The sequence below is a fragment of the Bos taurus genome, chromosome 15, assembly GCF_002263795.3.
Source record: "Bos taurus isolate L1 Dominette 01449 registration number 42190680 breed Hereford chromosome 15, ARS-UCD2.0, whole genome shotgun sequence".
In the NCBI taxonomy this organism is placed as follows: domain Eukaryota; kingdom Metazoa; phylum Chordata; class Mammalia; order Artiodactyla; family Bovidae; genus Bos; species Bos taurus.
The window spans coordinates 56,300,811-56,323,878 of record NC_037342.1 but is presented as its reverse complement, the minus strand read 5'-3'; the positions used below and the strand labels follow the sequence as shown (position 1 = coordinate 56,323,878).

Here is a 23,068-nt window from a genome sequence, read left to right as displayed (position 1 = left end):
GTCCAGAGTGACTTGAAAAAACAATAAGACATTTTAAAGCACTGAGTTTTAAGAACAAATTTATGAAATCCTGTGGCAAGATATACCAGACCCTGCCTAAGCTCTATCTATAATTGACGAAATTTTGGAACAGGAAAAAAAAAAAAACAAGCATAAATTCTCGTAAATTCCCTCCAGTAAGTGATTTACTTTTTAATGCTCAGAGCTGGTTAGCTACTCTTCAGTACTTCTTTGTATTTCTAATCCAAATAGTTGAAGTATATGCTTAATAAGAACCAATCAGTTATGTTTGTTTGTTCCCAAACCTGTTAATGCCACTGCATTTAGTCAACAGAAATATGACTGCAAAAAGACAGCTACTGTTTCTATAAAAACTATTTAAAATATTTCAAGAAATGTTTAAAACAGACAATAAAATTGAGTTGCTAATAAAAATTGCTCTTGATATCTATAGATACATGTTACAAATTGGGTAAAATTCTATATTCATGTCTCGAAGTTCTTTCCAAGTGCTTCTATTTTAAATAAATCGTTTTCATTTTAAGGTTTAAAATTTTCTGTTTGTTTTTCAATGCAAAAAAGACTAATCAGAACTATAGGGTACTATATTCAAAGGCCATGATCTGCATCAAATCATTGTCAAAGATTATACCACTATGCTTCAATTAAAATAAAACTTAAAGAACAGGTATATATATTTTTCAATAATTATAGCTTTGACTCTTTAAAAATTAACAGAATAAATATCACTCCTCATCACATCTGATAATCCAGCTTCTACTGTGATGAAGCTCAGTTCAATAAGCCTTTACTGAGTTCTTCCTATTTGCCAAATTCAACTACAGACGCTGAGGTACAAAGATAAGATCCAGTCATTGGTCTTTATGAAGCATACAGGCTAATGGGAGAGACAAGCATACAGGCTAATGGAAGAGACAGGCCGATAAATAGAAGATACCAGTACGTGGACAAATGGGGAGGAAAAAAAAGATTATTGCATAGAGTGAACTTCCTCGGTGGTTCCGCTGGTAAAGAACCCGCCTCTCGATGCAGGAGACATGGGTTTGATCCCTGGGTAGGGAAGATTCCCTGAAGAAAGAAAAGGCAACCTGCTCCAGTATTCTTGCCTGGAAAATTTCACCGACAGAGGAACTACAGTCCACAGGAGTGGACATGACTGAGAGTGCAGTCCACACGCACGCACACATGCACATGCACACACACACACTACCATAGAAGCACAGTCCTTGGGAAGAGTTGGACACGACTGAAAGGAACACACACACACACACTCTCTCTCTCTCTCTCTCTCTCTACCAGAGGAGCACAAAAGACGGCACTTACAAAAGAAGCCAGAGAAAGCAAGAATGATACCAGAGGAATCTGTCTCAAGGATATAACAGTTAGCTCAACAAACACAGTAAATATGGATGTTATCAAATCATTTCAACAAAGCCATTAGGGAAAGATTTTAAACCCTTTGTTACTCTTGTTTAAAAAAAAAAATCAGTACCGATATTATCACATTTTTTTAGTGCTCAAAAGGAGATGATAGAAGTAAAGAGTTACTGAACTCATCTTACTAAGGAATTGAGGAAGTGGGATGGTGGCTGTCCTTTTTCAAAGGAGAAATCACAAAATTAGATAATTAATGGCAGGAGAAAAAAACCAAACCTTGTGAGCTATTTAAACTCATACAATATACTATAAAGTAAAAAAATAAAAATGAGGTGGATGGATGACTATTTATCCTGAAAGGCAGACTGGCCTCTTAATCTATGTCTCACTCAAGGGCTGTTTTTATCCAAACATTTCCAAATATTCTCTTGTCACTGTTTACTATATCACATTAAAGCCTGATCTTTAAAAAAATCTCTACAGTTTATTCCCATTCAAAACTCCATTTAGAGTGCAAAGAAATAGAACAGAATATCACCTTTCACAATACAATATTTTATATTTTGCCACTATAAAGCAAACCACCAATTTTTGCTAAAATGTATTAGCTTTATTGAGATACAATTCACATGCATGTGTGCATGCTCAGTGAAGTCTGACTCTTTGCAGCCCCATGGACTATAGTCCTCCTCCTCTGCCCATGGGACTCTCCAGGCAAGAGATCTTTCTACTGATCTCTACACTCCACTGATCTTTCTACTGTCTATAGTTTTGTCTTTTCCAAACTGTCATACAGTTGGAATCATACAGTAAGTAGCCTTTTCAGACTGGCTTTTCACTTAGTAATATGCATTTATGGTTCTTCCATGGCTGTCCATGGCCTTATATACCACAGCTCTTTCTAGTGCTGAATAATATTCCATTGTCTGGAGGTACCACAGTTTATTTCTTCATTCACCTATTAAAGGGCAGATTAGCTCCTTTCAGGTATGGCACTGTGAATAAACCTGTATCTGTGTGCAGGTTTCTGTGTAAACAACAATTTTCATCTCTATCAGGTAAATGCCAGGGAAAGTTCGATTGTATGGTGAGAGTATGTTTTGTGAGAAACTGCCAAACTGTTTCGAAGTGGCTGTGCCATTCTGCATCCCTACCAGCAATGAATGAAAGTTCCTGTTGCTTCAAAACCTCAGTTCCTTTTCAACAGATATTTACGGGGCGCTTAACAATGTTCCATGGATCCCAGCCTTATCTAACTCAATGAAACGAGGAGCCATGCCGGTAGGGCCACGCAAAACAAATGGGTCATGGTGGAGAGTTCTGAAAAAACATGGGCCACTGGAGAGGGAATGGCAAACCACTTCAGTATTCTTGCTTTGAGAACCCCATGAACAGCATGAAAATGCAAAAAGATAGGACACTGAAAAATGAACTTCCCAGGTCGGTAGGTGCCCAGTATACTACTAGAGATCAGTAGAGAAATAACTCCAGAAAAAATGAAGAGATGGAGCCAAAGTGAAAACAACACCCATATGTGGATGTAACTGGTAATGGAAGTAAAGCCCAATGCTGTAAAGAACAATATTGTATAGGAACCTGGAATGTTAGGTCCATGAATCAAGGTAAATTGGAAGTGGTCAAACAGGAGATGGCAAGAGTGAACATTGATATTTTAAGAATCAAGGAATTAAAATGGACCGGAATGGGCATATTTAATTCAGATGACCATTATATCTACTACTGTAGGCAAGAATCCCTTAGAAGAAATGGAGTAGCCCTCATAATCAACAAAACAGTCCGAAATGCAGTTCTTGGGTGCAGTCTCAAAAATGACAGAATGATCTCTGTTTGTTTCCAGGGCAAACCATTCAATATCACAGTAGTCCAAGTCTATGGCCCAACCACTAATGCCAAAGAAGCTGACGTGGAACAGTTCTACAAGACCTTCCAGAACTAGCATCAAAAAAGATATCCTCTTCATCATAAGGGGACTGGAACGCAAAGTAGGAAGTCAAGAGGTACCTGGAATAATAAGCAAGTTTAGCCTTGGAGTACAAAATGAAGCAGGGCAAAGGCTAACAGAGTTTTGCCAAGAGAACACACTGGTCATAGCAAACACCCTTTCCCAACAACACAAGAGACAACTCTACATACAGACATCACCAGATGGACAATACCAAAATCAGATTGATTATATTCTTTGCAGCCGAAGATGGAGAAGCTCTATACATACTCAGCAAAAACGAGACCAGAAGCTGACCATGGTTCAGATCATGAACTCCTTATTATTCAGACTTAAATTGAAGAAAGTAGGGAAAACCATTAGATCATTCACTTATGACCTAAATGAAATTCTTTACGATTATACAGAGGAAGTGACAAATAGATTAAAGGAATTAGATCTGACAGACAGCATGCCTTAAGAACTATGGACAGAGGTTCATGACATTGTACAGGAGGCTGTGACCAAGACCATCCCCAGGAAAAGAAATACAAAAAGGCAAAATGGTTGTCTGAGGAGGCCTTACAAATAGATAAGAAAAGAAGAAAAGCAAAAGGCAAAGGAGAAAAGGAAAGATCTATCCATCTGAAGAATAGCAAGGAGAGATAAGAAAGCCTTCCTAAGTGATCAGTGCAAAGAAATAGAGGAAAACAATAGAATGGGAAAGACTAGAGATCTCTTCAAGATAATTAGAGATACCAAAGGAACATTTCATGCAAAGATGGGCACAATAAAGGACAGAAATGGTATGAACCTTACAGAAGCAGAAGATATTAAGAGGTGGCAAGAATACACAGAAGAACTATACAAAACAGATCTTCATGACCCAGATAACTATGACAGTGTGATCACTCACCTAGAGCCAGACATCCTGGAGTGCGAAATCAAGTGGGCCTTAGGAAGCATCAATATGACCAAAGCTAGTAGAGGAGATGGGAATACCACACCACCTTACCTGCCTCCTGAGAAACCTGTATGCAGGTCAAGAAGCAACAATTAGAACAGGACATGGAACGATGGACTGGTTCCAAATCGGGAAAGGAGTAGTACATCAAAGCTGTATATTGTCATCCTGTTTATTTAACTTATATGCAGAGTACATCATGTGAAATGCCAGGGCTGGATGAAGCACAAGTTGGAATCAAGATTGCTTGCCGGGATTCCACTCGTGACAAAGGTCATGAGGAAGGAGGCTCGGCAAACGCAAAGGCGGGATCGAGCTTCAGGAGTCCCCCCGGATATTCTCGAGCATCTACCCCCCAAAAACCAGAGTCTGCCTACTTTATTGCTTTGTGCTCTCACCTCTGACTTTACTGGGGGCTGTCCCCCACCACCATCTCGCTCTCTCTGTCAAAGAGTTAACTTACAGCTCCAATTAATAAAGTTCCTGGGCAATTAGGAGTGTTTAAATCCAAACCCCTCAGATGGCTCTCTAACTCGCCTGTCAAGTTTACCCGGACTCCTACAGCTATGCATACGATTGTTTACAGTCTCCCAGCCTCGAGAGGCACGGGAAGCTTAAGATATTCAAATAGCTTAGAGCCTCTCAGAGAGTTAGAAACTGTCAGAATAAGACTAGTAAAGGATTTCATTGATGAGTCAATGTTTGTTGCCAAGTTTTCACATCCCCTGAATTGTATCCTTGAATATGTATTAATTAATAGTTGGTATGTAGAAAAAATAAGTAGTGGCCTTGGTGTTAGTAACTTTAGACCCTTAAGGTAATAAATTCTTTTCTTTGTTGTAAACCCATTACACATCCGCCCTATAGGAATGCAATTTTATCTTCGGAAGATGGCGCCAAACCTTAAAATAATTACTCTTAGAGAAAATAAGTCTTTGTTGATAAGTCCTTGTCAAGAGTCATAAAATGTTAGTAGGCCTTCTGGCCAGAAGATGATGTAAATCACCTAAACCATTTGTATACGATAAATTTGCAGGAAAGAAACCCTGGTTTTTGATAAGAATCAAAGACTGCTGACTTTGCATCCCCTATTATCCTCTACGTGTAACTTAGGGTATATAAGCCCCCGTTGAAAATAAAGCTACAGGCCTTGCTCACCAGCGCTTGGTCTTCCCATATCATGCTTTTCACATTCTGGCTGAAGTCTCCATCTGGAGTGCGGAACCCACCATGCTTACTAATTATGCCTGGGCTTCTAAGACCCACTCGAGAAGGTGTCTAGGGTGAGACACCTTCCGCTATTCGAGAGGGCGCCTGCGGCCTACGTAAGTGGTGCAAACTTCTTGTCTTGAAGTTTTATTGGTCTCCCGCGTAAACCAAGCTACTCAGCCTCTTTTCTCCACTGAATTTTCCTACTGAGCTATCCTCATTCTATTACTCTTTATATCTTTGATAAATATGTAAATACTCGCCGACTCCGTCTCCCCTTCGAATACCCTGGATCAGCCGGGGCTGGACCTCGGCAATTGCCAGGAGAAATATCAATAACTTCAGATATGCAGATGATACCACCCTTATAGCAGAAAAAGAAGAGGAACTAAAAAGCCTCTTGACGAAAGTGAAAAAGGAGAGTAAAAAAGTTGGCTTAAATCTCAGAAAATTCAGAAAACTAAGATCTTGGCATCTGGCCCTAGTACTTCATGGCAAATAGATGGGAAAACAGTTCAAACAGTGACAGACTTTCTTTTCTTGGGCTCCAAAATCACTGCAGATGGTGACTACAGCCATGAAATTAAAAGACGCTTGCTCCTTGGGAAAAAAGTTATGACCAACCTAGAGACCATACAACAAGGCAGAGACATTACTTTGCCAACACAGGTCCATCCAGTCAAAGCTATGGTTTTTCCAATAGTCATGTATGGATGTGAGAGTTGGACCATTAAGAGAGTTGAAGAATTGATGATTTTGAACTGTGGTGTTGGAGAAGACTCTTGAGAGTCTCTTGGACTGCAAGGAGATCAAACCAGTCAATCCTGAAGGAAATCAACCCTGAATATTCACTGGAAGGACTGATGCTGAAGCTGAAGCTCCAATACGTTGGCCACCTGATGGGAAGAACTGACTCACTGGAAAAGACCCTGATGCTGGCAAAGATTGAAGGCAGGCAGAGAAGGGGACAAGAGGATGAGATGGCTGGATGGCACCACTGACTCGATGGACATGAGTTTCAGCAAGCTCTGGGAGTTAATGATGGACAGGGAAAGCCTAGCATGTTGCAGTCCATGGGGTCGGAAAGGGTCGGACATGAAAGAGCAACTAAACTGAACTACCAACGTTTCACGGCAGTTGTAGCTCAGTTAGTAAAGAATCTGCCTGCAGTGCAGGACACCTGGGTTCGATCCCTGGGTTGGGAAGGAAATGGCAACCCACTCCAGTATCCTTGCCTGGAAAATCTCATGGACAGAGGAGCCTGGTGGGCTGCAGCCCATGGGGTCACAAAGAGTCAGGCATGACTGAGCGACTAATACTTACCAACATTCCAAGCATTTCCACTGGGATAAAGGAGTGAATAAGAGATATATGTTTCCTGTCCTAAGAACTTTTAGGAAGACACTAAAAATATGAGAGAGGCCATTTCAAAGCTAATGGAGACTACGCAAAGGGGTTATACTACCTTGTCTAGTGAGTCAGAAGAGGGATATCAGGGGAAGTAACACATGGAGTTAAATAGGTGAAAAGAACTTTTTAAAATGAGATCATTCTATGTAGAAGGATCATCCAACATAAAGGAATGACAATGCACTTAAAGATGTAAAAGAGCTTGGCTTCAACTGTAAACATTGTTGCATCCAGTGAGAATATTGCCGTGATTTGCAGGCAGTAAACTGAGAAGAACTTTTAAAGTCATGCTATGATTTGAACTGCATCCTAAAACACAAAGTAAGTCTTTGAAAAACTACATCCACATACACAAATACATAAGTGCACACACAGATTAACAGGACTGACTTTTGCATTAAAAAAATATCACTGTGGTTACAAGGCAGGAAAATGTTTACAGGAGTAGTTTCCTAACTTTGATAGCAAAAAAAATTGTTTAGGAACTCCATATATGTGTATTTATTTATAAATTGTATACACACTGCTGTGTTAAGATACTACATATATTTTTAAACATGTAAAATAGAAAAAAATTTTTTAAATGATATAAATAAATACAAATAGAGGAGTTACAGCTTTCTTCCTGCACCAACAGATCATTTTTCTCACTACCTGGGGAATGAGCATCCCACTTGATGACTGTCAGTTTTAATGATAAAGACTAAACTCCTTGCAAGGCATACATGGAGCTTCCTAATTTGGCTCCATTCAGTTCATTTTACTGAACTTGTAGTTCAGTTACACCTGACTGCTTACTTCTCTCATCTCAACACTATCATCTTCTAATCTGTTCTGCCTTTGTTCACAGCTTACCCTGTTCTTTCAGCCTGGAACACTTATCCCTTTCATTATTTAATCCTACCTGCCTCTGGTGGCTCAGCGGTAAAGAATCTTCCTACAATCCAGAGATGTGGGTTCAGTCCTTGGGTTGGGAAGATCCCCTGGAGAAGGGAATAGCAACCTACTCCAGTATTTATGCCTGGGAAATCTCACTGACAAAGAAGCCTGGCAGGTACATGAGCTTGCAAGAGATAGACATGACTTATTGACCAAACCACCACCACCTGCCACTAGCCTTTGTCTCTGCTTACTGAAATCTCATGTAACTTCTAGATCCAATTTATTTTGTGATTTTCATTCCTTTCAGCTTTTACCTTGTCAAACAATTTCAAACTTTAGAATGTTGAAAGAATAGTCTAATGAACTCCTGTATATGCTCTATTCAGATTTACCAACTTTAATAATTTACATATGCATATATAAATTATTATCTTTCTGAAACATCTGTGTAAACTGGATGCATCATGTCCCTTTACCCCTTAATACTTCAGTGTATATCCCAAATCCATTTTATTTATTTATTTTTACAACTCAAGCAGGCAAGATTTACTGGGCAAGCAGTAAGCAGAACCATTTTGAGACGTGAGAGTAGACCAACCCCTACAGGAGTAGCCCTGCCCCGTTTTGGCTTCCCTCTTTTATATCTCTTGTTCCCTCCCCTGAGCAGTACCTGCCAGATCCATTTTAAATGGCACGTCCTAACTTAAATCTTCCTCTGTTTTCTCCCCAGTTAAGTCAACCATACAAGGCATCTAAGAAATAATGTTTGACTACACCAGTAGTTATCAGTTTTTGGAAAACACTATTTTGCCTCAAGATCTTTACAACTGCTAGGACCTTGTCCCAGAAACTCCTGATTCAGTGGGTATGCTGGTACCTATATTTTAAAGGCCTATCAATGACTTGTTGAACCTTCAAAGTGAAAGATCACTGTTAAATTCAAAGATTCTAAGACAAAGTATGGTCCAGGTTTCTATAGTTCACTAAAGAATCTCCGACTCAATGGACATGAGTTTGAGTAAACCCTGGGAGTTGGTGATGGACAGGGAGGCCTGGCGTGCTGTAGTCCATGGGGTTGCAAAGAGTCGGACACGACAGAATAACTGAACTGAACTGATAGAATCTCTAGAAGCTAGCACAGAACCAGGCACATAGAGAACACTTATTAAGTGTTTGGTGACTGGTTGATTTTTTTTTCTTTCTCCCTTTTTTTCTCTTTTTCCTTCTCCATGATCTAGCATTTCACATTAAAGTAAGAATGTGTGTATGACTAGTAGAGGAAAATGAGGAATGAATTGAGAAAATATAACAGGAGAAATAAATGAGTATCGAAGAGAAAAAAAATATTATTTGGGAATAATGTGGACAACAGAACAGAAAGCCTTGCCTGGCAAGGTAACATCTGAGTCAGAGAGATTCACAGGCAGAGAAAACGCAGAATAAACACACAGTTTGAGTCTAAATATTCAACCTAAAACAACGCTCTGATTCTGTGTGAACACTGCTGATTCTCACTGTTATATGTTAGTGTTCTGTGCTGCCATCACCTCAGGCCCAGGGCGCTCCTCCCCTCTGTCCCCACAGCAGCACGCCTCTTCCATGCAAAGGCCAATTGGGCTCTTGTGGTCTAGGGCACCACCTGGTCTCTAAGTACTTCATGTTTTATCACTTTTCTCTCCTGTATCACCATCGCCACCTGGCTAATGGACTGTGCACAAAGTCTCTAATACCTCCTGTCCCATTTACCTGTGCTTCCTCACTTTCCTGAGTTTTCAAAAAAACTGCCTCCATTTCCTCACCTCTCTTCCCCATCCCTTCCTCAAATCTATTCACACCACTGAAAAAGCCCTTCTCTCTTTTTATCCTCCTCAATCTCTTAATAGTATTTAATAAACAAGACGTGTTCCGCTCTAGTTTTCTGTAACACCTTGTTCTGCTGGTTTTCCTATCTTGGTGTTGCTTCCTCATAGGTTCTTTTATTGGCTCCTTCTATCCTTAACATGTAAATCAGGGTCTGTAAATTCAAGTGCCTAGAGAGATATTTGACTAAAACATGCTAAGTTAAAAAAAAAAGTAAGAAACAGTGTAGAGACTGTGCTTAACTGGACAGACCATACTAAAGAACAGAGCTTAGGCTGATTGCTCCTGCATAGAAATATAGGCTTAGTGATGCTGCATTTTCAAATTATTCAAGAGAAGGCAAAAATCTGAATTTTTATGGGAACTCTCAATTTTCAAATATGGGAAATTAAAGCATTTTAAAATTTTAAATATGGCAATTAAAACATGTCAGGATGCCAGATTCTGCCTTTGGTGATGAACCTGTGGTATTTATGTTCATCTTTGGGCTTTTTTCTCTCAATATATTCATCCTCTTGGGGATCTCATCAGTTCCCATGGCTTCAAATACCAATTATAACAATGATGTCTACACCTCACCTCTAAAATTCCAATGCCATGTATTTAAATGTGTACTTAGCGCTTCATTTAATGTCTCACAGGCATTTTAAACTCAACATAATCAAAACAATGCCAGATTTTCTCTCTACACAGTTGTCCAAACTGGAAACCTGAAAAGAAACTTTGAAAATCTTTCCTTTTTTCCAACTCCCACTTTTAATCCATTAATGAGTCCAATAGGCATTAACTCCAAAATACATGCTGAGCCATCCACTTTCCATTCCAATCCCAAAGAAAGGCAATGCCAAAGAATGCTCAAACTACCACACAATTGCACTCATCTCACACGCTAGTAAAGTGATGCTTAAAATTCTCCAAGCCAGGCTTCAGCAATACGCGAACCGTGACCTTTCAGATGTTCAAGCTGGTTTTAGGAAAGGCAGAGGAACCAGAGATCAAATTGCCAACATCCTCTGGATCATCAAAAAAGCAAGAGAATTCCAGAAAAACATCTATTTCTGCTTTACTGACTATGTCAAAGCCTTTGACTGTGTGGATCACAATAAACTGTAGAAAATTCTGAAAGAGATGGGAATACCTGACCACCTGACCTGCCTCTTGAGAAATCTGTATGCAGGTCAGGAAGCAACAGTTAGAACTGGACATGGAACAACAGACTGGTTCCAAATAGGAAAAGGAGTTCATCAAGGCTGTATATTGTCACCCTGCTTATTTAACTTATATGCAGAGTACATCATGAGAAACGCTAGGCTGGAAGAAGCACAAGCTGGAATCAAGATTGCCAGGAGAAATATCAATAACCTCAGATATGCAGATGACACCACCCTTACAGCAGATAGTGAAGAAGAACTAAAGAGCCTTATGATGAAAGTGAAAGAGAAGAGTGAAAAAGTTGGCTTAAAGCTCAACATTCAGAAAACTAAGATCATGGCATCCTGTCCCTTCACTTCATGGCAAATAGATGGGGAAACAGTGGCTGACATTATTTTTCTGGGCTTCAAAATCACTGCAGATGGTGACTGCAGCCATGAAATTAAAAGACGCTTACTCCTTGGAAGGAAAGTTATGACCAATCTAGATAGCATATTGAAAAGCAGAGACATTACTTTGTCAACAAACGTCCGTCTAGTCAAGGCTATGGTTTTTCCAGTGGCCATGTATGGATGTGAGAGTTGGACTAGAAAGGAGGCTGAGAGCAGAAGAATTGATGTTTTTGAACTGTGGTGTTGGAGAAGACTCTTGAGAGTCCTTTGGACTGCAAGGAGATCCAACCAGTCCATCCTAAAGGAGATCAGTCTTGGGTGTTCATTAGAAGGACTGATGTTGAAGCTGAAGCTCCAATGCTTTGGCCACCTGATGCGAAGAGCTGACTCACTTGAAAAGACTCTAATGCTGGGAAAGATTGAGGACAGGAGGAGAAGGGGACGACAGAGGATGAGATGGTTGGATAGCATCACCGACTCTATGGACATGGGTTTGGGTGGACTCCGGGAGTTGGTGATGGACAAGGAGGCCTGGCATGCTGTGGTTCATGGCATCGCAAAGAATCGGACACGACTGAGTGACTGAACTGAACTGAACATCCACTTTTCACCAATCTCCACTGATGCTATCCTAGTCTGAGCCACTATCATCTCTCACTTGGGCCATTGCAGTAGTCTCTGTTGACTGGTTTTCCAGCTTGCACTTTTACTGTCCACAAATAGATTCTCCACAGATAGTCAGGGAGATCTTTTAAAAACACAAATAGAATCATGCCACTCTCCTGCTAAAACCCTCCACTGGCTTTTAGAATAATATCCATACTCTTCACTTTGGCCTATGGTGAGACCCAACGTGATCTGGCCCCTGCCTAAATCTCTCCAACATCATGTTCTGCTACTTTCCCTCTTAACTACTAATGAGTATTAAGGGAAAATCAAAAAGTAAACAGATAAAATATGATGCATTAAGTGCTGTGATAAAGATATGCATCGTATTCAGTGGGTCATCTAATTCTATCAAGTGGCTGAGGAAGGTTTAAAAGGAAGGCTTTCTAGAGAAAATGACACTTAAACTGAGTCCTGACTGACATACACGCCAAGTTCACCAAATAAGAGGTTACAAGCAGAGATATAAAAATATATACAGTACTAAAAACAGCTAATAGGCTGATACAGCTTAAGTATAAGGTACATGTGTGAGAGTTATGGAAAATGAGACTTGTTAAGGCAGAGAGTCCAGATTAGGACCAACTTGCCTAGAAATATAGATTTTGAAATAGGTTATCTCATTCAAAGAGAAAATGGTTGAATCAAAAGAGGCACACTCGCCTAAAGAGAACACTGGTAAAATTTAGCTAGTAAGCCAGTTTTCACCAGTGACAAACTACAATTTATCAGCAAGTACATATTTTATAACATATTATTCAAATTGACACAAATAATAAATTCAAGAATAGGAAAGTTGAGTTCTTTTAGCTAAGAAACAAATGCTAAATGTGTAAAAGCAAAACAATACTCATTGATCCTTGAATTATACAGATTAGAAATTTTGACAATATTTTAAAAAAGAATCTAAGCATTGTCCTTTTCTTTCTTTTGCAAAATAAATGATTCAATCACACAGAGAATAAAATATTTAATTAATGTAAGGGTCACCTAGCCAACATTTCATCATAGTCTCCCTTAAAAAGTCTGAGACATCAAAGTGAAAATAAAATTCACATTTTTAGGAATTGTCTAGAGCATTCCGAAAAACAAGTAACAGGGAAAAACAACTTTGCTGACATGGTTATGGCTATACGTAGTGAAAACTGAGGCAGTCAAATTAGTAATGGAACCAGATAAAGAGGTCAAATGCACCAATATATCTAGTTAGAATTTTCTAACTAGATGTTCATACTCACAGCATTTTACCATGGTTTAAAGAGTCTCTCAAGCATATAAACAGAATTTCACCAGGTTGGAACCTCTTGATTCAAATATTTTGGTATGCTACCATCTTTTTCAAGGTTACAACAGACTACAGATATGTTCTGATACACATCTCTTTAATCCATTTGACGTCTGACCACACTGAGGAAACAGTGTACAACTTAACCATCTGAGTGCTCAGAAGCAGGAAACTTTGGAAGATGTGACTATGGCAGAACGGTCAGAGATGTAAAATTACTAGGTTTGAAGATGGGGGAAAAGGGACCAAGTTAAGATGGAAAAGACAGAGTATGTGGGCAGCCACATAAACTGGAAAGGACAAGGAAACTGACTCTCCCCCTACAACCTTCAGAAAGGAACACAGGCTCTCCCCCAACAGCCTTCAGAAAGGACAGATATGTTGACATTAGCCCACTGAGACTTGTATTAGAATTCTAGTTTAAAGAAATGCAAAATAATAAACCTATCCTTTTTTTTGGTACTTTGTTAGAGGAGCAGTAGAAAACCAATACAGGGCTGATTTTGAATATGTTTATTTAAAACAAGCATTAGGTTCTTATTCCCTCTCGTCTTAACAGCAAGTTTTACTGAGATCTATTAGAAAAATAATGAGAGGACATTTTTTGTTTTTCCACTGATCTGTTATGAATATCTCTTCCTTTCATAAAATGTACACATTTGGGATATAATAGAGCAGAAAAATAAACAAAAAGGAAGAAAAAGATAAAGGGACTAGGTACTTCCAAAGCAGTTATAAACGGGCAGGTAGACTAAAGTGAAATCTGGCTTACTGGAAGAACTGGCAGTTGCTCAGGGACATGGGATGTTAAAACGTAATGTTTTTCACTCTTACCTTCCCTCATTCTTCTTCATTGCACTTGGCACCTTTCCATCATAACGCCACACTGTTAGTACATTGTTGCTGCTGTTTAGTTGCTAAGTCGAGCCCAACTCTTTTGTGACCCCATGGGCTGTTCATGGGATTCTCCAGGCAAGAATACTAGAGTGGGTTGCCATTTCCTTCTCCAGGGGATCTTCCTGACCAAGGGGTTGAACCTGCAACTCCTCTCGAGTTTCCTGCATTGCAGGCGGGTTCTTTTACAGCTGAGCCAGCAGGGAAGCCCTTGTTAGTGTACACTTAATTATAAATTTATCAGATTAATTTGTTTCCCCTGCTAAACTCTAAGCTCCAATGAACAATGGTTTGAGAGCTATGTGTGTGCTAAGTCACTTCAGTCATTCATGTTCAACTCTTTGTGACCCCAAAGACTGCAGCCTGCCATGTTCCTCTGTCCATGGGATTCTCTAGGCAAGAATACTGGAGTGGGTTGCCATGCCCTGCTCCAGGAGAAATTCCCAACCAGGGATCAAACCCATGTTTCTTACGTCTCCTGCAGTGGCAGGCAGGTTCTTTACCACTAGCACCACCTGGGAAGCTTGAGAGTTATAACTAACACATAACTAAGTATAACTGATTTTTAGTAAAAATCTGCCGAATAAATTAAAAAATTACTAAAATAGGCTCTGAGCCAGAACACAATGATCCCTGTAACAATCTGCTCCTAATATACTTCTACACAACATCAAAGTTCCCAATTCTTTCTGCAAAATTTCCCCCAATGCCAAAAAGTTCATATCAATTAAGTAGTTATTATAGATTTTTGGTCATAAATACACACAGAAATGCACTGATTAATACCTCTAATACTTCTTTAAACAGTCGTGGAGAAAGGCATACTTGCCTTGCTTTGACCTTCTAGGAATGCTTCTATTCCTAATGCTAGCTTCAAGATGGATCTGTGTATCTTACCATGTTAAGACAGGATTTGTGAATTCTTATTTCCTTGAGTTTTTCTTTTTAAATTAGAAATGGTTGCTGAATTTTGACAATGGCTTTTACAACATCTATGGAGATAATCACATAGTTTTTCTTCTTAAATCAATTAATATAGTAAATAGAATTAATGGATCTCTAAAATTTGAATTATCATCCATTCTACAGACAAACTCCAGTTGTCTTGGTGTATTATTTCCCTAATGTGAGACTACATTCTGTTTACTACTTACTACTTTTTAAAAGAAGAAAACAGAAAGATAAATTTACATAGCTTGTTTAATAACACAATTCCAAAAAAGGCTTTTAAAACCAGAAGATGTTTTGTTCTTTAAGTTTGTCACAAATTCATTTGATAGCAAAGCCTGACTTAATTGGAAATGAGGCTATTTATAGTGATTATTAAGCCTAGTTAGTATGAATATTTACATGTTAAGCAGCAATATGGATATGTTCACCTGCAGGGTGCTGTCCCAGGTTTCAGCAGGCTTTATACTATACTAGCAAACATAGTCTATTAATTTTCTAGAATTAAAAAACAATCTGAGTTCAGAAATACTTCTGGTCCCAAGGGTTTGGATAAGGATCTGTTAACATATATTAGTGATATAATGGAAAGAAATTAAAAGAAAGAAATTGAGCTCATGGGCTTTCTCTGAACTTCAGAGAGTGAATTCTATGAGGATGACTTTCCATGAAGAGATACTGATATAAAGAGATCTGTCTAAAAATTACCCCCTAACATTCTTCAGTTAGAAGAAGATTACAGGAAAAAATAATCCAGGAAGTTATGCTCCTCCACACAGTCACAAGAATACTAGAAGAGGGCAGATTACTATATGTAGAATAGTTTCTCCAAACGTCGTATCTGTATAGAGATCAAACAATAACTTGAGGTCTTTAAGTTGCAAAGGAAATCACTTAATAAAGAATGGATCCAGGCTTCCCTGGTAGCTCTGGTAAAGAATCCTCCTGCCAATACAGGAGATACAGGTTCGATCCCTGATCTGGGAAGATCCCACATGCTGCAAAGCAACTAAGCTTGTATGCCACAAGTACTGAGCCTGTGCTCTGGGAGTTGCAACCACTGAGCTCACGTGCCTAAAGCCCATGCTCCACAAGAGAAGCCACAACAAACAGAAGCCCATAAGCGGCAATTAGAGAGTAGCCCCACTCACCGCAACTAGAGGAAAGCCCACACAGCAGTGAAGACCCAGCATAGCCAAAAATAAATACATAAAATTAAAAAGGATAGATTTCCTCTCTCTGTATACATATATATATATAAGACACAGATCCTTGCAAGAGAGAATAAAAAATCCTCAAAATCAGAGAGACAAATAAGACTTACCTAATCTTGAACAATTAGGAGTGGTTGTTTGGATTCTACTTGTCAAGGACAAGAGGAAAAGTAGCTGCATTCTTCTGCAGAAGAGTCTCAGCACCTATACATGCTACCACTGATATAAAATGTTCTCTCTATATTTATTCTGCTCTACTATTTTCTTTCTTCCTTCCATACCACCTCTGAGATGTAGGAACTAAACATCCCTTCTTCTCTCACACAATATGCACATTCCTCCATGTCCTGTGTCCACTGGGTTTTATTTTTTAAACAATAATTGAGATATACCATCAAATTCACTCAGGGTAAGTGTACAGTTTTAAGAATTTTAGTAAATTTAAAGAGTTGTGCTACCATCATCACAATCCAGTTCTATGAGAATTCCCTCAACCCCCAATTTCTCTTATGCCTATTAGCAGTCAACATCCACTCTAAATCACAAGTAACTAATTATTTGCTCTTCATCTGTATAATTTTACTTCTTCTAGAAATTTCATATGAATAGGATCATACAATCTGTGGTCCTTTGCATCTTTTGGTTCCTTTCACTTGGCATAATGTTTTTTTAGGTTCATTAATGATGTTATATGTAGCAGTAGTTCGATCCTTTGGTTTGCTAATAATTTACATAGGATATTTGCACTGATAATCATGATATTAGTTCTTAAATTTATTTTTATGGCATTTTATTAGGTTTGCCTCATAAAAAGAATTTGGAAGTCTTCTTTCATTATCTATGCTTTGGAAAAATTTATGTAGCATTGGAACTATCTGGTCTTTGAAAGTTTACTAGAACTCTTTGAAACTATCTGGACACAGCACTGCTTGCGGAGGAATTCCTTAATAAGTTACTCTATTTCCTAAATAAAAATTAGCTGATAAAACTTTCTATCTTTTGGATCAATTCTGACAAATTGCATTTTCCTAGGAAATTAGCCAATTCTAATACATGGAGGTTTTAAAATTCTTGCTTTTGTTTCAGTGGACATTTCCTCTTTGTCATTTCTTATTTTTTAAAATATTTTATTCATTCATTTATTTTTGGCTGCACTGAGTGTTGGTTGAACCATGTGGGCTTAGTTGACCCACAGCAAGTGGGATCTTAGTTCCCCGACCAGGGATCAAACCCTCATTGCCTGCATTGGAAGGCAGCTTCTTAACCACTGGAACATCAGGGAAGTCCCCATTTCTTATTTCAGTGTTCATGTTTGCTTTTTTAAAAAATTATTGATTCATTTATTTTTGGCCATATGAAATGGCATGTGGGATCTTAGTTCCCTGACCAGGGATCAAAACAGCATTCCCTGCACTGGAAGCACAGAGTTTTAACCATTGGACAGCCAGGGAAGTCCTTGCTTCTTTCTTCTAAAGTTAGCTAGTTGTCTACTTTTTTCTTAAAAAAATAGATTTTGATTTGTTAATTAGATCTACAGTTTTCTGTTCTCTATCTTGTCACTTTCTGCTTTTATCTTTATTTTATGGTCTTTTTCTTGCCTTTAGAGTTGGGATTTTAATTAATTTTTCACTTTTCATTTTTATCTTTTATTATTCTTTGTTTAAGCCTATGGATTATCCTCTGATGGTGGCTTTATATAAATCTCCATAGATTCTGATATGCAGACTTTTTGTTGCAACTGTATTTTAGGAATCCTGTAATTTTCATTTCTATATTCCCTTTCAACCAAGAGTTAGTAGAAGATTTAAAATTTTAAATAGCAAGAGTTTTTTTATGGTTTGAATTTGTTGTTAATTTCTAGCATGGATGCACTATGACCAGAGGATGTTGTTTTAATATTTCTACTTAATAGAACTTACTGTTTTGTTTTTATAAATGTTCTATGCATACTTCAAAAGAGGATATATTCTGTTCTCAAGGTGTAAACTTCAGCATAAAGCCATGCTGCCGCTGCTGCTAAGTTGCTTCAGTCGTGTCCGACTCTGTGCGACCCCATAGACGGCAGCCCGCCAGGCTTCCCTGTCCCTGGGATTCTCCAGGCAAGAACACTGGAGTGGGTTGCCATTTCTCCAGTGCATGAAAGTGAAAAGTGAAAGTGAAGTCGCTCAGTCGTGTCCGACTCATAGCGACCCCATGGACTGCAGCCTACCAGGCTCCTCTGCCCATGGGATTTTCCAGGCAAGAGTACTGGAGTGGGGTGCCATTGCCTTCTCTGAGCATAAAGTCATAAAATCAACTTTATTGGTTATGCTCTTTAGGTCTTCCAGATATTGGTTGATATATTTTGTTCACCTCATTTGTCTTGTACTGAATTGTAGCATATTAAAATATTGTTATTCTATTTTACTAGACCATATAATGTCCATACACTATTCTTTGGTCCTTATCCTATCATTGTTTTAATCTTAGATTTATAGTTAAATGTATTAAAAGTTCATTATCAGACATTTTGCCCAAGTCTGCCTAGTTTTCTCCTAGTTGAATGAACATCGTTCTCCAGACAACACAGTCAATAGAGCTTTCTGTACTGAAGGTGATGTTTTATATCTGCACTGCCCAACGTGGCAGCCATAAGCCATATTTGGGTACTAAGCACTTGAAACATGGCTAATGTGACAGAGGAACTGAAATTTACATTTTATTTAACTTTCATTTATTTAAATTTAAACTGCCACATGTGGCTGCTGCTGCTGCTGCTAAGTCACTTCAGTCATGTCCGACTCTGTTTGACCCCATAGATGGAAGCCCGCCAGGCTCCCCCATTCCTGGGATTCTCCAGGCAAGAACACTGGAGTGGGTTGCCATTTCCTTCTCCAATGAGTGGAAGTGAAAAGTGAAAGGGAAGTCGCTCAATCGTGTCCAACTCTTAGCGACCCCATGGACTGCAGCCTACCAGGCTCCTCCATCCATGGGATTTTCCAGGCAAGAGTACTGGAGTGGGGTGCCATGTGGCTAGCAGCTACTAAATTAGACAGAGCAATACTCATGGATTCATCTGGAAGGAGTCATGTGTGTAGTTTTCAATGAGTACTTGTATGTTTAAAACTGTTTTTCCACAACCTAGATACCTGAAAAACAATTTGGTTAGGATATAAAATCCTTGGTTTGCACTAAAAACGCAGTTACACTGATGCTTTTCTTTTCTATGTTGCTGAAGTCTAGTGCCAGTCTAATTTTCTTGCCCTTATGAGTAATCTGGTCTTCTTCCCTAGAGCTGTGAGAATTTTTTTTTTTCATTTTTAAAATCCAGTAATCTTACTAGTCTTTTTCAGAGTTGACCATTCCAAGTCAGTTTTACAATACAAAAATGCATCTTTCAAAATCTAGATTCAGGTCTTCTTCCATTTTCAAAAAGTCATCTTTCAAATTATTTTTAAAACTATAGTTTTAAATATAAGATCTGTATCATTGTTTTATTTTCCTTTTTCAGGAACTTCAATTAAATTATATTGAATCTTCTTTGCCTGTCTTCCATTTCAGTACTTTTTCTCTGACTCTTTATTTCTTTATCTCATTTTCATTCTCTTGCTGTGTCTTTTTCTTTTTCCTTTCTTAAACAGTCTTTATTAAATACTCAACGCGTTGTAATTCAGGATTCATTTCTTTCCTAAGTTTAATCAATTTAATTTTATTTCTTTTGGGAGGTGAGGAAGCTGTTTCCGTTAATATTTTTTAATTAATTTTTATTGGTGTTATTAGTTTTTAAATTTTTATCCATTTTTGGTTTGAGGCTAATTCAGTTAGGAATATCGTGCTGCAGTTTCTTTCTGCTTTATAATTAGTAGTGGGAAAAGAATAACCACGAATCAAAAGGTATTGATTCTCATTTTCTGTTTTCTTATTACAGTAACTGCATAGATGCAGACTGACTTTGGTGGGGTCTATTTTGTGGAAAGAGTAAAGGTTTGGGGTGGCTTAAAAGATTCCTAGTTTGAGACTGCCCCCTTCTGAATAAAGAAGGTTACATTCCCTTTTCATATATATGTGTTTGTTTTGGGAGCAGGGGGAGAGGGCCAAGCAGGGAGAAGGGTCTAATGTATTTTAGTTATTTTGTTTCAGTAGGATCTTAATTCCTGCCTCTAACTTCATTCTTTTCCAACACATCTCCAAAGGCTATCTCCTTTCCCAGAAGCAATACCTTTTCAAAACTGCCACATGAGGCCTCGCATACTTTCAAGTCTTTTACTGTGTACTTGCCACTACTATGATTTACCAGCTCTTAGAATGTTTTCAGAAATTTTGCATTTATGGTGAAACTTTCCCTTTCTCTTGGTGTTTTGTCAGACTAAGTCCTCAAATCTTCTCTCCTCTTTTCCACATAGTTTTTCAAACCTCCCAAAGTCTAAAACATTAAAGACAGTTCTGTTAGAATTTGGTATTTATTTCATGTTTAAAAATTATCTGAAGTTCATAGTATTCTTTTTCTTTCAGTAAGGCTGAAAGTGTGAGCTAAAAGTGGCTTATTTACTTTCCTTCTAATCTGTACGGTTGTCCACAAGGATGAGAGGACAAACTCTAAGGTCAGTATTATTCTAAGGCAACTTGGAAGTCCCTCAAATCTTTTTATTCTGTTATTACTGATTGTGATTTGTCAGGATTTTACAAACATTCTTAAAACACCCCAGGAAATAAAGCAAAGGGTTAAGTTTGTGAACAAGTCTTCCTACTGAAGATCAATCAAGTAACTTTCTCAAAACACTACATAAGAGACACAAAAATTAAACTCTCTCATCAGTTCAGTTCAGTTGCTCAGGCGTGTCCGACTCTTTGTGACCCCATGGACTGCAGCACACCAGGATTCCCTGTCCATCACCAACTCCAGGAGTTTATCCAAAATCATGTCCATTGAGTCAGTGATGCCATCCAACCATCTCATCCTCTGTCATCCCCCTCTCCTCCCACCTTCAATCTTTCCCAGCATCAGGGTCTTTTCAAATGAGTCAGTTCTTCTCATGAGGTGGCCAAAGTATTGGAGTTTCAGCTTTAGCATCAGTCCTTCCAATGAATATTCAGGACTGATTTCCTTTAGGATGGACTGGGTGGATCTTCTTGCAAAACAAGGGACTCTCAAGAGTCTTCTCCAACACCACAGTTCAAAAGCATCAATTCTTCAGCACTCAGCTTTCTTTAAAGTCCATCTCTCACATCCATACATGACCACTGGAAAAAGTCTCATACACAGTGACTAATATGATTATATAGAATCAGATATGATACACTATATCTTACAGTTTTGTGGTAATTAGATAAATATTACTGTGTAAATAATATCTACCTTGAATTAAAACCAAAGAAACTGTTTAGCTTAGAAAGTTATATAAAATACAGACTAGAACCTACTTTCTTTGCTAGTTTTGTTTTTATGATGGTAATGCATGAACATGAAAGAGTGATTTTTCCATCTTAGACTCTGATAAAGTTCACTTATACTCCATGTCACATTTATTGAGGACCACTAACTTGCCAGACAACCAGTATACAAATATAACTAAGATACAGTCTCTGTCTCATAAACAGGTAGAGAATAGGAGTAAGCTGTAAAAAGTTAGATACGATAGAATAGTCTTTACAAAAAATTTTATAACTCTAGCAGGGTGAGCAGGGAGGAAGATGGGAATAAAATCAGGCAGGAATACAAACAAAGCGTTAACTTTTTACGTTTATTTCTTTAAAAAGGAAAAAGTAAAATCTGAAACAAATATTCCAAAATATTAAGACCTGACAAAGGAGGAAGGTAGGATACATAGGTATATTTGCTATATTATCCTTGTTCTTTTCTGGATGCTTGAAATATCTTGTGGTTTTTTTTTAAATTTACTCAAAATACAGTTCAAATACTGGCAAGATTGGTGTAATTTTATTCAGAACTTTCAGAATATGCTACAATTTTAAGAATGAATAAGAAAAACCGACTGTTTGAATCCTGTACATCATTTTTTTACATCATTCTTAGATGAAGTGTTATACATACCTGTGAGTGCTAAATAAGAAGCAATGTACCGCTTTTCCAGTCCACTTCTAACACTCTGCATCGCACCAAAAATTGGAGGTAAAATCATAATCAGGTTACTCACTGTATTCCCTACAGGAAAAGAAAAGCACAAGAAGATAATGAGATTAATCAATATTAATTTAAATTAAAAGGAGGTGGCTCAGTGCTACAGATTTCACCTGCCAATGCAGAAGACGCAGGAGACATGGGTTCGGTCCCTGGGTTGGGAAGATCCTCTGGAGAAGGAAATGGCAAGTCACTCCAGTACTCTTGTCTAGAAAATCCCAGGGGCAGAGGAGCCTGGTGGGCTACAGTCGGTGGGGTCACAAAGAGTTGGACACCACTGAGTGACTAAGCACACAGACATGCACTTAAAGATACACAGTCAGCCTTTAGCAAAAATCAAGTAGGTGACTTCTTAGAAAGATGATGGAAAGATATTTAAAAGGTGCTAAAGGAAAATAATTTTCTCCTCAACAAAAATTTCTTATAGATATTGAAGCAAAACAAAGATACTTTCAAACAAATGAAACTAAGAATTTTCAATCAGAACATCCACTAGAGAACTAAATTCTCAAGGTAAAAAGCAAAAGTATCTCAGAATAAACCTCAAAGATAACAACAAAAATTGAGTTGGAAAAAGCAGCTTATACCAAAGCTTCTGAAAGAGTGGTCCATTTTGCCTTAAAAAAAAACATTTTACTTGTTTAGATTTCATCATTCATCTTCATGAAGTTTCTTCAAGGATTTATAGGTACTGTATTCCTTGACTTCCTAAGTGCTTGAGAATATTGTCTTTT

General features: G+C 38.2%; 1 protein-coding gene across 4 annotated transcripts in view; it reads right to left on the bottom strand.

The window, feature by feature from the left end:
• Positions 1-23,068, bottom strand: part of ACER3 (alkaline ceramidase 3) — a 157,692-nt gene that overhangs the window by 80,620 nt on the left and 54,004 nt on the right. For all 4 annotated transcript variants that reach the window (XM_005216317.5, XM_024975532.2, NM_001102285.1 and 1 more), the window contains 1 exon segment: positions 22,248-22,358. In XM_005216317.5, coding sequence (XP_005216374.1) covers positions 22,248-22,358 — 111 coding nt within the window.